Source organism: Dendrobates tinctorius, unplaced genomic scaffold, assembly GCF_039654945.1.
Source record: "Dendrobates tinctorius isolate UK_male_01 unplaced genomic scaffold, ASM3965494v1 ptg000140l, whole genome shotgun sequence".
Classification (NCBI taxonomy): Eukaryota; Metazoa; Chordata; class Amphibia; order Anura; family Dendrobatidae; genus Dendrobates; species Dendrobates tinctorius.
The window spans coordinates 13443112-13458511 of NW_027361808.1; the positions used below are offsets into that span (position 1 = coordinate 13443112).

The 15400-nt window shown below is 42.5% G+C and overlaps 1 protein-coding gene across 1 annotated transcript in view; it reads right to left on the bottom strand.

Moving 5' to 3' along the window:
• The window catches only part of KIF26B (kinesin family member 26B), a 641515-nt gene that overhangs the window by 382242 nt on the left and 243873 nt on the right, over positions 1 to 15400 (bottom strand). Inside the window, exon 3 of the mRNA XM_073545144.1 lies at positions 9113 to 9649. Coding sequence (XP_073401245.1) covers positions 9113 to 9649 — 537 coding nt within the window. The remainder of the gene's footprint in view (positions 1 to 9112; positions 9650 to 15400) is intronic.

The following is a 15400-nucleotide window of genomic DNA, read 5'->3' on the forward strand; positions in this document are numbered from 1 at the left end:
TGCTTGGTCATGGCCACAGCACTTGCAAGTTGCAATACTTACCTCTCCCTGCTCCACCGCTGTGTAGTCTGGGCAGTTAAATCCTTCACAGGGACGGCCACTAGAAATTTGGTGTATTGATCAATGATGGTTAAGATGTAGCTATGGCCTGTCCTGCTGGCCTCTACCTTCAGATGATAAAAGGCTACCATTGCAATGGACGTCAACTTACAAGCGGATGCAGTGTTGCTTTATGATCACCTTTCACAGTTGTGATAGTCACAGACGTGTGACATTCCTGCTAGCATTTTTCAAAGTCTCCTCTCATGCCAATCCAATAGAATCACCTACGGCCTGTGGCTTCTGTCTTTTGCACTCCAAAATGACCAGACACATGATAGGCAGTGAGGACCATGTCTACATCTCTCCGTGTGATCACAATTTGATGGAGACGAGTAACGGTGATGTGATCCACGCTACTGCGATAAAGCAATCCTTTCTTCACAAAGAACCATTTTCGCTGTCTCCACAGACACAGTAATTGAGGGTCTGCATCGCCTCTGCAACATCTACCGGGAGGTTTTCCCGCTATGAGTAATTCCCAAATTTCTGCTAACAATCGACTTTCCGTCTGTACTTGTATCCATGTAGTTTCCAGTAGCGGAGAGTCTGGACTGGCTTACTGAGATTGAAATATAAACGAAGATTTAAAAGTACCACAACACTGTATACTGTTGTACGCTTCAAATACCTTTCCCTTTTTTTACTTTTTAAATTCTGGTGTAATACATAGTGAGGCCTGTGAGTGTCTGTGTCTGACTCCGGAAGTATAGACGGAAATTTACAATTATCCCTAGACTGGATACACCTGGTATGTGCTGATACAGTACCTTTGTTCAAAATTTGTTATTACGGTATCATCCATTGGGAGTGAGCGTGTGTGGTTTACGCCTTCTATATATACGGTGAATCGTAGATACCAATTTTTACCCTATACTCGATACAGCTTGTATCTTGTTTACAGTACCTTTGCTCGACATTTAGTATTACGGTCAAATCCATACTGAGTGACCTTCTTAGAGTGACTACGGGACTATGTATACAGAGATTTCAATTGTACCCTATAATATATATACTTGCTATCTTGTTATCCAGTACCTTCTTTACAACATTTTTTTATTATGGTCAAACCCAGACTGAGTGAGCATCTGAGGGTGACTCTGGAAATATATATCGAGATTTCAAATTTGGCCAACACTGTATACAGCTGTACGCTTCTGATACAGTAACCTTTTTTGCTATTTAGATTCTGGTGTTATCCATAATGAGCCTGTGAACGTCTGTCTGTTACTCCGGAAATATATTTGGAGATTTAAGATTACCCCAACACTGTATACAGCTATACGCTTGTGTTACATTACCCAATTACAGCTTTTCATATTCTTGTGTAATCCATACTGGGCATGAGAGCATTTGTGTCTGCCTCCTGAAATATATACGGAGATTCCAAGTATTTACACTATACTATATATACCTTGTATCTGGTGATACTGCACCCTTTTTCAACTTTTTATTTTGTGTACTCCATACTGAGCCTGTGAGCGTCTGTGTATGACTCATGAAATATATACGGAGATTTTCTGTTATCCCTAGACTGTATAGAGCTGTACGCTTCTGATACAGTACCATATATCTGCTGGTATTTTGGGTCCATTTTCCAAAACTTGAAGAAGTATGGTGGAAGAGGACACAGACGTGGGCGTGGGGGGCACCTGGTACTGATGGTGGTGGTGGTGCATCTGCTGGTAGTGCCAAAAACACAATAGCAGCTAAGGCAGGAGGTGTTGAGCCTGCGTCATGGTGTAGCTCTGGAAGGCCTGTAAGGCTCCCTTTATTGGGAGTAGGTAGACTGCTTTTAAAGCCGGAGCATCAGGAACTTTTTTTGGCTTACATTGCTGAAACAGCCTCCAGCTCTATCGCCTCCTCTTCTGAAGTTTAAAAAAATGCAAGCACTGAGTCGTCAGTGTAGGCTTCTGGTCAGGAGCAATCCCTTTCCTTGTGGCCTTCACCCACACCAAAATGAAGGATGCGGCAGCACACACTTCAGATTACTCCACGGAGCTCTTTTCACATACCATGCCTGGGTTAATTAAAAATGGGGCCCATCACATACTGTAGCATTCCAAATGGGGGACATCAGACACTGGAGCAGCATTTACGGGGCTCATTATACACTGGAGCATTAGAAATGGAGCCCATTATATATTGAGCATTATTAGGGCCCATCATACACTGGAGCATCATCCATGAGGCCCATCATATAGTGGAGCATTCCAGATGGGGGACATCAGACACTGGAGCAGCATCTATGGGGCACATTATACACTGGAGCATTACAAATGGGGCCCATTATATATGGAGCATTATTTGGGCCCATAGGACACTGGAGCATCATCCATGGGGCCCATAATATACTGGAGCATTCTAAATGGGGCAGATCAGACACTGGAGCAGCATCTATGGGGCACATTATACACTGGAGCAATACAAATGGGGCCCATTGTATATGGAGCATTATTTGGGCCCATAAGACACTGGAGTAGAGTTGAGCGACTTTGGTCAAATCGGGTTTCATGAAACAAAATTTGTTTCAGATGAAACTGGTCCGACAAGGGCAAAAAAAGTTGGAGTTTCGTCTGAAACCCGTCCCCAATGCAAATCAATGGGAAATAAAAGTCAGCATTGAGCGGATGACATTCATCCACTCAATGCCGACTTTTATTTCCCATTGACTTGCATTGGGGTCAGGTTTCGGACAAAACTCCGACTTTTTTTGCCCTAGTCGGACCAGTTTCATCTGAAACAAATTTTCTTTCATGAAACCCGATCCGACCAAAGTCGCTCAACTCTACACTGGAGCATCATCCATGGAGCCCATCATATACTGGAGCATTCTAAATGGGGCAGATCAGACACTGGAGTAGCATCTATGGGGCACATTACACACTGGAGCATTACAAATGGGGCCCATTATATATGGAGCATTATTTGGGCCCATAACACACTGGAGCATCGTCAATGGGGACCATCATATACTGTAGCGTTATGTGGAGCTCATCATATACTGTATGGAACATTATATGTGACCAATTAATCTGTATGGAGAAATATATGGGCTCATTATTCTGTATGGCGCACAATGTGGTGGCCATAATACTGTATGGAGTAATATACTGTCCTTTTTTTGAGCTATTGTACAATTTAAAATAGATCAGTCATGTCATATAAGCAGTGAAGTATTTGTCATTGTACTATACCTATATTTCTGTGCCGTATCGGAGCATCATAAGTTGTGGTATGTGTTAAAAAGGCGCACTGACACTCTTTGGCCCAGGGCACATGAAAACCTGGAGCCAGTCCTACCCCCCCCCCCCACAACTTTAGCCAAAAAAAACCCAGTTTTCAATGCGTAACTATTATTATGAAGTAAATTAAGGTTGACAAGCTTCAGTAACAAGAATTGATGTTTTTGGCATTGAAATGGGCACTGTAGGTGTGTTTACTGTCCTCCACTCCCTGCCGACTTTGCTTCCCCATTGACTTGCATTGGGTTTCGTGTTTCAGTCGGCCTCCAACTTTTTGCTATAGTCGGCCGATTTCGATGAAACCCGACTCCACCCTAAAAAAGGCAAAGTCGCTCATCTCTATTGGTAAGAGTTAGGCAGACTTGAAAGATGTTGAGGGAGACAACGGCTGGGTATTTTGGACTTAAATGCACAATCGTTTTGTTATCCTAAGACAAACTGTTGGCACAGGTTGGTGACACATTGATGGTCTGTGGTTATTTAACACTGTGCATCAGACAGTGTAAATCCACCCTTAGTTTCCACTTTCCGTATAAAACATATACATACTCTGTTAAGCTAAACATTCACATATGAGTCCGACCTTCTCAGATCTAATATTAACGACCTGCATTCTTAGTTTTGATACACTGAGTAAATCCAGAAACATTATGAAAATGAATTCACCCTACTGGGGATGAGTTAGTAAGAACGTCTGAAGCTTGCCGTTAACTTCCTATTTATTTTGCAAAGGAATTTTTTTTTAAAGAAATATATGGATTACAGATGCAATTACTGAGCTGTAAAATATGACTGGTTTAAGGATTGTAAAATACAGTATATTTTACAACTTGTACCTTTCCTACTGCAAGTACTGTGTAGCATGACACAGAAGATGATACTTGTTCAGGAGACAGAAGGGGTTAGTTTCAGGGGCTCTCAACCACTTCTGAGAAGTCTGAGAAGATGGGAACTCCCAAGTTTCAGAAGTGTAGGATGCCCCCACTAGGAGCCGAGCAGTCTAGCCAGCATCACTGGTAATTAAGAATCAGCTTGACAATGTGATGTTATAAGAGGCCACAATACCCAATACACATTCAAGAGGGCAGAATAGAGACAGAGCAGATTCGCTCACATGATTCTGATATAAACCCCTGATGCACTAGACAAGAATATTGTACAGTATGATTTTTTTTCTACTCTCAAACCATTTCAATTTTAATCCAACCATTTTTTATCTTTATTTTTTTTAAATTTTGAATTTCTAATTAAAATTTACATTAATTTTAAAATAAAAACTACTCGCTTCTCTTTACCAACAATAGTTGGCCTTTAAAAGGAGTCTGTAATCCCTGTGACAAAGTCACTGGTAGAGTGCTAGAGAGGAGATATGTGTCACTACACACAATGGCATCAGTGATGTAAAATCCAAAGTAATTTCCTACAGCACACTACTTGCTGTGAGGTTTAAATAAAGTGGCATAAATGGGCTGGTTTTATATGGACATTCATCGAGCGGGTGGGAGAATGTCCACCTTATCTCCACCTGCAGAGATGACAGGACCTGTGTGATGTCACAGTCATGTGTTCAGTCATATGGGGGAAGAGTCACATGGTCTGAGGCTAAAACTGCTTGGTTTCAGAGGCAGTCTTTGATCAGCAAGACTGGAGAGAGGATCTCCAGTGGCTTTGTGTCTTGTAGAGGAAAGCCTGAACCTGTGTTGCTCCAGAACGAGATGTTACCCGCAACGCATGGACTCTGTTTTTTTTCCTTTGCTGTTTTCTTGTTTTTGCCTGAAGCGCTGTGTTTACTTTCCACTTCTAGTTGGTTTATGCTGCCTTATAATAAACCAACTGAAGACTAAGGGTCCCGTTTCACATAGAGACGCACCAGCGATCCCGACAGCGATACGACCTGGTAAGGATCGCTGGTGCATCGCTACATGGACGCTAGTAAGCTGCCAAACAGGCAGATCTCTTCAGCGATGCAGCAACGATCCGGCGATCCGTATAATGACCTCAACGGTCGTTGGTACCTTGTCACACAGCAGCTTTTCTGACGATTCCCGCCTGCGTCCCTGAGTTCTGCGTCACCAACGAGGTCGCTCTTCGTTGATTATGGCTTCAAACACAGCAATGCGCGCTGGCCAGCAGGACACCAGCGATCAAAAAATGGCCCAGGATATTCGAGCACGATCAACGACATCGCAGCGAGGGCCTGGTCGCTGGCGTAGCGAGATCGCTAGCGAGGTCGCTGTTGCATCACAAAACCGGTGACGCTTCAGCAATCTCTCTAGTGATCTCGCTATGTGAGACGGGGCCTTAAAGAGACAGTGTTCCTGTTATCTACCTCCACGTTCCACCAGTTGAGCTACCACACCCCCTAACCCGATTTAAACAACATACACATTCCGATAAGGGAATTAACCCCTGTTAAATAGACAGTATACAATTCAATCTTTACTGAAAAATTAGTTTATTGCATTGGCAAATGGGAGAACCTCAGTGCATTGTTGGCATGGTCAAGGGCTTAGTGCATTGTTCTTCAAGCAACATGCCACACACCTCCCCTTAGCATTACTGACAGTGTGGCCTGAATTGAACCCGGTGTCCTGCACATCCGCCCTGACAATACATGAGCCAAACAAGCCCGCACATTCGCACACAGTGCAGGCACACTTTCATCCTCTTTCCTGTTTGCAGCACCATAGTAGTGAGCGAATGCTATGTGAAGGATCACATAGGAGTGTGAGCTGCAGACAGGAGAGAGGGAGCAAAGTGTACATGCTTTGACACTGTGTGTGCATGCCTGTTTGGCTTCTTCTGTGTCTGCATGGACGTGTAAGGCATTGGAGATTCAATGCAGCAGTGCTGGGTCTAGTCGAGCTAGTGCAGTCAGTCAAGCTAAGGGGAATTGTGTAACATGTTGATTGAGGGGGTGAAATGGTGCACTCAGAAGCGCTCATTTGCATACTGTAATGCAGCGGTGTCCACGCTGTGCAGTGATGAGGCAGTGACCCAAGCAAGTACAAAACAAAATGTGTTTAATGTCCAAAACTTACACAGTGCACAGCACGCTGTATCCTCCGGATCGCAGCTGGGAAAAACACAAAACAGTTTGGTCGCCGTGAGTGACCGCACTGCCATGTGTGCAGGGGTGCCAGACCTTTGGCTCCGCTTGGCCCTGTGTTGCCTCACACAGGGAGTGCTCTGCAGACCAACTGCTCTGCCTGCTTGCAGGCCCCAAAACTGACATACCCAAAACCCTCTTGTAGTTTTTTTTTTCCTTTCCTGAAGACTCTGTGGCCATGGGCCACTTATAAGATCTGGGCTGGAGGAAACGGACCGGCCCCACTACCTTCCTGCAGTCCGTTACAAAAATAAAAGCTCATACCGGGTGTTCCTGAACAAGCTCCTTGGTCAAAAATAATTTGACCAAGTTCACACTCACTTTTATTCTGCCTTGTGGCTCACAGGCAAGTTGCTGTGACTACAGGGTACTCCAGCGGACCTAATACGCTTCTTAGTGTATCCAGGGGGACACATAGCGACCCTCACATATGACTCCGGTCACTGCCTCACAATATACAATAACATTGTTTGTGTATGCAATAAGAAGGGAAATCTACACTACAGGTATGAGTTTTATATTGACCAAGTTCCCTATAGCACAGTGTAAATAGTTCAAATTGAGTTTTGATGGGACAAACTAGCTTTACATTGTCACGTAATATCCACTTAGCCTATGTTATCTATTTGAAACTTCTCAAAATCTCACATGGAAATGAATAGAAGCAAACCATTTTAGCAGAAATTTGCACCAGGTTTTTTCCACCTAATCTATGAGCAGCATAATTTAGAGGCAGAGACACTGATTCTAGAGATGTATCATTTACTGGGCTACTTAGTGTAGTTTTGATAAAAATAACAGTTTTATGAGCAGGAGATTATCACTAGAGAGTTTGCAAACCTGCTGCCAAGTATATTCATGATGAGCTCTGTGTAACCCAGCCCCCTGCACTGATTGGCAGTTTTCTCTGCACCCAGTACATGAGTAGAAAGCTGCCAATCAGAGGTGTGGGCGGGGCTATACAGAGCTCAGCATTCAGAGAGAACTGCTGCAGATAAAACAGCAATTTTATCAAAATGACAACAAGCAGCCCAATAAGTGACACATCGCTGGGATCAGGGTAACTGCCCCTACATCATGGCTGCTCTCAGATGGGGCAGTAAAAGCCTAGAGACAGATTGCCTTTAAGGCTGAGTTCACACGTGGCATTTTTTTCGCTTTTTACGCGGCAGTTTTAACCGCGCGATTTTGCCGCGAAAACGCGAAAAATAAGCATCCCATGCATTCCTATGGGATTCCGCAATGCTGTGCTAATGCTGCGGTTTTTACCGCGGCGGAATCGCTTTGCGGTAAAAAACGCAGCATGCTCATTAATTTGCGGAATCGCGGCGATCCTGCACCCATAGGAATGCATTGTTCCGCTTACTTCCCGCATGTGGCTGTGCACACCATGCGGAAAGTAAGCAGAACAATTGCGGATGGTACCCACGGTCCGGAGGAGAGGAGACTGTCCTCCGGGCTTTGGGTACCATATCCCTGTAAAAAATAGAATTTAAAATAAAAAATATTGTTATTCTCACCTTCCGGCGTCCCGCGCAGCATTCCCGCCTCTCTCCACGCTCCCGGTCCAAGTAAGCCTTTGCGAAAATGCCCGCGAAGACTTCCGTTCTCGTGGGATCGCGAAGTCTCGCGGTCATTTGCGCGACGTCATCGCGAATGACCGCGAGACATCGCGATCCCGCGAGAACGGACGTCATGGCGGGCATTTTCGCAAAGGATTACTGGGAACGGATGCGCGGGACGTCGGAAGGTAAGAATAACACTATTTTTAATTTTTTTTACATTCTATCTTTTACTACTGATGCCGCATAGGCGGCCTCAGTAGTAAAAAGTTGGTCACACTCGTCAAACACTATGTTTGACGAGTGTGACCAACCTGTCAATCAGTTCTCCAAGCGATGCTACAGATCGCTTGGAAAACGCTAGCATTTTGCAAGCTAATTACGCTTGCAAAATGCTAGTTTTTCCGCGGGAAAATCGCAGGAATTTAAAATGCGATTTTCAATGGAATTCCGGAATTCTCGCGGTAATTTCTGCGAGAGTTCCGGTATGTGTGTACATAGCCTAATAGAAATGTCTTACAATCTGTATTTAAAAAACAATATTAGAAATTTGGTATAGTCTAAAGTAGCAAGAGTGGCTACAGTGAAAATTGCAAGATTTCAAATTATTTTTTTAAATGCAGATTGTGGTTGTGAAAAAAACTGCCAAAAAGTGTTAGAAACAAATTTTAACACAAAAAGTTGGCTGAAACAACAGGTTATTTTACAATGATACAACTGGATTGAAAGTATTGATATTCACTCTGAAATACCAATGCTGGAGTGTTTATAAGAAGTCAGCATTGGTTCTTCCTCTGTTATTATTATTCCTGGAAATGTTCAAAAGAATTTCCAACTGGGGGGTCCCAATCAATGGGAAGGGTCTCTACACGGTAGGTAGCTACTCTATATGAACTCCATCAGGAAAGAATTACAGTCTGGGACTGTCACAGGCTCTCCGTTCCATATATAAAGCCAGTAGTAGTGAAATCACATTGATAGACATTTCACAAGCAGTGTAATAAGCAGTCATCTTGGAATGTCTAGGGATTAATTTTACCATATATAAATGAACAATCCAACAAGCAAAACATGTTCATGATAAAAAATAGACTTACTTGATATGGGTACAGTGTCACGCCGTTAGCTCTTGATAATGACCATGTACCATCGAGATACTGATGAGCTTGAATGGCTACCGAATTCATTATATTGCCATTACTTGGGCTTGTTGCCATTGGTAGACTGGCTTTGGCTTGATGGGAAGGAGACCCATTTTTCTTTTCTTGACCATTGGCAAGCCCAAGACTGTTAGGTTTCCCTGCATGTTTGTTGGCCACAAAGCCAGGGTAATTTGGTGTGGTGTAGGCGTTTGGCATATAAACCCATTCTTTTGGCTGGAGGCTTCCTATGTGTCTTGGACCTACTAAGGCTGGAATATTAGAATGTCCAGGAGGAGACCCTGGAGATGCCGCATCGTTGTGTTCAGCATTGGCATACTGCTCCAGAGAAGTAACCATCTGTATCGCTTCCTGTTTTAGCTGATTGAGATGGGTGGCACAGATATCACAACGGTTGTCTCTCTCATTCCAAGACTTTCGAATGGTGTTTGGTACCTGAAGCTTGTCGTGTATGCCAGTAGTGATGGATGGGTCCTGTAAAAGACAAATGAGTTCAATTTGTGTTATAAATGTACATCCAAACTCCTTCAATGTCTAAAATGAAATATAAGAATTATACAATTTTACAATGTAAGTAAATGTAAATACTTATGTCCCCCCTAAAAATTGAGAAAAGTATTCAAGGAGTGATACCTTTATTGGCTAACCAGAGAAATTATATTTGCAAACTTTCAAGGCTCAGAAGACCCCTTCAGCAGGCATACAGTATACTGAGAAGAGATGGCAACATTTATATAGGAATTATACAAGCACATGAGAGATTCCTATAGAAATGTTGCCATCTCCTCTCAGTAATAGCCTGATGAAGGGGCCTTCTGAGCCTTGAAAGCTTGCAAATATAATTTCTCTGGTTAGCCAATAAAGGCATCACTCCTTGAATACTTTTCTCAATTTTTGGGGGGGACATAAGTATTTACATCTATTTTTCTGGCTAACACGGTACCACAATATTATTTTGTATTGTACATCGTAACAATGTAAGTAAAAAACGGTAATAAATAAGTACATTTCGGGTGCATGCAGACACCGCTTTGTCAGCACTCAGAAGTGGTGCTGGTGCATCATTACATTCATTGTAGAATATCCATTGATACATGAAAAAAAGTATTTTCTCATTCTGACACTTTAGTGTTTTAATTATTGAAATGTTGATAAAAAAATGTAATAAATTCAATTTTTTTACGTCGTTTTTTCTGAGGACCAAGTGTACATAAATTGTTGTTAGTCTGTTGAGCGCTTATTAAGCATATACCTATTCTACTGTCGTGATGCTCCATTAACCCCATCACAACATGCGCCGTTCTGGTACTGTGCATGTTGTGTCTCTGGAGCCCTTTGATGTGGGCTCTGGCGGTGAGCCCACATCTTTCCCAGCACATCAGCTATTTTCAACAACTAACATGTGCCTGGAAGAGCCGGGGGTGGAACTGCGTTCCATCCACGGCTATTAACCCGTTAAATGTCGATGTCAAACTCTGACAGCGGCATTTAACGCGCGCTTCTGGCAACGGTGCCAGAAATCCACCCATTGGTGTCCCCCGTCAGCACTCATAGCAAGTCAGCAATTCTATTACATACAGGCGATCTCATCATCGCCAGTATGTAGCAGAGCCGATCGGGTTATGGCAGCTTCTAGCCTCCCATGAAGACTATTGAAACATGCCAAAAGTAAAAAAAAAAAAGATTTTAAAAATATTTAAAAAAAATAAAAAAAAATATATAAAAGTCCAAATCACCCCCCTTTCGCCCCATTCAAAATAAAACAAAAAAAATCAAACATACACATATTTTGTATCGCCGCATTCAGAATCGCCTGATCTATCAATAAAAAAAAGGATTAACCCGTCAATAGAAAAAAGGATTAACCCGATCCTTAAATGGCACCAGAATTAAGTTTTTTTGGTCACCGCAACATTGCATTAAAATGCAATAACGGGCGATAAAAGATCGTATCTGCATCAAAATTGTATCCTTAAAATGTCAGCTCGGCGTGCAAAAAATAAGCCCTCACCCAACCCGAGATCACGAAAAATGGAGACGCCTCGGGTATCGGAAAATTACACAATTTTTTTTTTACCACTTAAATAAAAAAGAACCTAGACATGTTTGGTGTCTATGAACTCGTAATGACCTGGAGAATCATAATGGCAGTTGGGTTTTAGCATTTGGTGAACATGGTAAAAAAAATTTCAAAAAACTTTGTGGAATTGCACTTTTTTTTTGCAATTTCTCCGCATTTTAGAAATTTTTTTCCTGTTTTTGAGTACATGATATGGTAAAACAAATGGTGTCATTCAAAAGTACAACTCGTCATGCAAAAGCAAGCCCTTACATGGCCATATTGATGGAAAAATAAAAAAGTTATGGCCCTGGGAAGAAGGGAGCGAAAAACAGAAACGCAAAAACGAAAAAGGGCTTCGTCTCAAAGGGGTTCAAGAGGTCTTCCACTTTCGGGAAAAAATGTAGAAAACCTAAACAATAAACTCAGCAGTGTGCCTCACCACTGTACCTAATCACTACCCTCAGCCGCTGTGCCAGGGATAGATGGCATGAGTCACAGAGCTCAGTGATTGGCTACAGCTGGGAGGGCGCGGTCAAAGTGATGTCACCATTGCAGCCAAAACACTGAGACTAGGTGAACAGCAGGGAACTGTCGCTGGATCCCGGGATGGTGAGAAGCTGCTGAATTTGTTATGTTAGGTACTTTACAGTGTTTGAGGCCAACTTTCCTGAAAGTAGAAAACAAATATTAACCCTCTTCCCCCTCTCGGCCATTCTGTTGCATTTTTTCCTCCCTTTCTTCCAAGAGCCATAACTTTTTTTATATGTCCGTCAATATTCCTTTGTGAGGGCATGGTTTCTGCAGGACGAGTTGTAATTTTAATTGTCACTGTTAATTTTACCATAGAGTGTAATGGAAAACAGGAAAAAAAAATCCAAGTGCGGTGAAATTGAAAAAAAGTGCAATTCCACAATAAAATGTTGTGGTTTTTATTTACTGTGTTCACTACATGGTTATACCAACCTGACAATATGATTCCCCTGGTCAGCACTAGTACGAAGATGCCAAACAGGGATAGTTTACATTTTATTTAAGTGTTGGAAAAAAAAAATTGAAATTTGGATGAAAAAATGTTTACGCTTTTGTGCCATTTTCTGACACTCATAGAATTTCATTTTTTAGTATCTGGGGCTGTGTAAGTGTTTTTTGTTTTTGACCTGAACTGACGTTTTTAATTATACCATTTTGGTACAGATACGATGCTTTGATCGCCAGTTAGATCTGGTGTTTTGTTTTTTTCTCCTTGGAATCCAAGGGTAACATTTATCTTTCCAGAGAGTGACATGCCAAGCCTGGCATGCCAAGTAAGGAGTTTTTAAATCCTTGCAATGCTTCTCTGGGAAATTAAATATGGAAATTGTCTCTTTAGTCTAGCACCAACTATTGGAAGCAGCAATCCTAGAAGTCAATATCAACCCTTTAACGAGCCTTGTACATAACTTAGGATAAAAGACAAACCATAATCTTAATTTGCAGACAATATGTTTTTGGGTACTGCCCCTCGTCAGTGCAAAGAGTGAGATCTCGTTTGGCTTGGTGAGAGATTTTCGGGGTTTCTGCCCGCGCATGTTAAATCCCACTGGTAGAGACTGACACCGGGATTTAGCTGGTTAACAACTGAAGGTAGAGCACCACTCCACCTGCAGCTGTAAAAGGCACATCACAGCTGATAAAATCAGCTGCTATGTGCAGTGAAAGATGCGGGCTCAGCACCGGAGACTGCATCATACATACGTCATATGTAATGAAGGGGTTAAAGCATGTCCTTTGGAATATTGTATTGTCCACATGTTTTTTTTCTGGAGCAATCACATTGCCTTTTTACTATAAGCCCCTATAAAAACTTATAAAATAATCAAAATAATCCTGACGAATCACACCCCTGTTAATCTAAGAGCCCATTTACACTGGGCAATAATCAGGAATCTCAGGCGTTCCTAGGGCTGACGGCCTGTATAAAGCGACAATCACCCGACAAACAGGGAAAATGTTTATTTATTAGGTGAAATAATTTTTATGCAAGTTTAAAGGAGATATCCGGAACGTTAAAATAAAAAGGCCTGTAGTTTCTAACCGAGGCAACTACCTGCCTGTTGTACCCGGTGCCGGAAATTGACCGCTCCTGCCAAAGATTCAGCAACTCCCTGTCAGCAGAGCAGCAGTTTCTCTTCCTGTTGACAGGGCAGGACTACTGGTGTCATGCTGATTGACAACTACCTGTCTGCTGCCTAATTGGGGGAATCCGGCTGTCAAACAGCTGAATCTCTAGCAGGAGCAGTTAATGACTGGCGCCGGGTACAACAGGCAGGTAGTTGCCTCTGCTAGAAACTACATGCCTTTTTAAAAAAAAAAAAAAAGTTCTGGATATCCCCTTTAACCCCTTAATGTCCAATGACGGACACAGTCCGTCATCAGACATCTCCCCTGCTTTGATGAGGGCTCCGGCGCTGAGACCGCATCAAAGCCGGGACATGTCAGCTGTTATGAACAGCTGACATGTGCCCGCAATAGGCGCGAGTGGAATCGCCATTCGCCCGCGCCTATTAACTAGCTAAATCCCGCTGTCAAAGCTGACAGCGGGCATTTAAATAGCATTTCTGGCCGCCGGGCCGGAAATGATCTCATCGCTGACCCCCGTCACGTGATCGGGGGTCGGCATCATGTTGCCTGGACAACCAGAGGTCTCTATGAGACCTCTATGGTTGTTCCAGGCATATGGCTTTCAGCGCCACCTGATGGTCGGCGCTGAAAGCACAGCAGTAAATCTGCTACATATGGGCGATCTGCTCATCGCCCAAATGTAGCAGAGCCAATCGGGTTGCGCATGCTTCTAGCCTCCTATGGAGGCTATGGAAGCATGCCAAAAGTAAAGAAAAAAAATGTTTAAAAATAAAAAAATTAAAAAAAACCTAAAAGTTGAAATCACCCCCCTTTCGCCCCAATCAAAATAAAACAGTAAAAAAAAATCCCACATACACATATTAGGTATTGCCATGTTCAGAATTGCCCAATCTATCAATAAAGAAAAGCATTAACCCGATCGCTAAACGGCGTAGCGAGAAAAAAATTCAAAATGCCAGAATTACGTTTTTTTGGTCACCAAGACATTGCATTAAAATGCAAGAACGGGCAATCAAAAGAACGTGTCTGCACAACAGTGGTACCATTAAAAATGTCAGCCCAGCACGGAAAAATTAAGCCTTCACCCGACCCCGGATCATGAAAAATAGAGACGCTAGGGGTCTCGGAAAATTGCGCAATTTTTTTTTTAAGCAAACTTTGGAATTTTTTTTCACCACTTAGGTAAAAGAGAACATAGACATGTTTGGTGTCTATGAACTCGTAATGACCTGGAGAATCATAATGGCAGGTCAGATTTAGCATCTAGTGAACCTAGCAAAAAAGTCAAGCAAAAAACAAGTGTGGGATTGCACTTTTTTTGCAATTTCACCGCACTTGGAATTTTCTTCCTGTTTTCGAGTACACAACATGGTAAAACCAATGGAGTAATTTAAAAGTACAACTCGTCCCGCAAAAAATAAGCCCTCACATGGCCATATAGACGGAAAAATAAAAAAGTTATGGCTCTGGAAAGAAGGGGAGGGAAAAATGAAAATGCAAAACCAAAAATACCCCTGGTCGTTAAGGGGATAAAAACAATTTTTTTTTTGCAGCACATCATCTTATCTAAACAGAGCATGTGCTGTCAAGAACATGAAATTTTATAGGCACAGTACAATCATATTAAAGGAATATGTCAGCAGATTGTTACTACCTAATCCAAGAGCAGCATAATGTAGGGGCAGCGACCCTGATTTCAGAGATGTGTTACTTACTGGGCTGCTTGCTGTAGTTTTTATAAAATCACTGATTTATCACCAGGAGATTATCATTAGAGGAATAGTAAACCTGTTGCCATGTAGTCAAGCATATTCATGAGCTTTTTGTAACCCCCACCACTGATTGACTACTTTCTGCCCACGTACAGGGTACATAGTAATCTGCCAATCAGTGATGTGGGTGGGGTTATACAGAGCGCTACATTCAGATTGTGAGAATGACTGCAAGTAGTTCAGTAAGGGATGCATCACTGGAATCAGGGTCTCTGCCCCTGTATTATGCAGCTTCCAGATGAGGTATTAAACACCTGTTGACAGATTCCC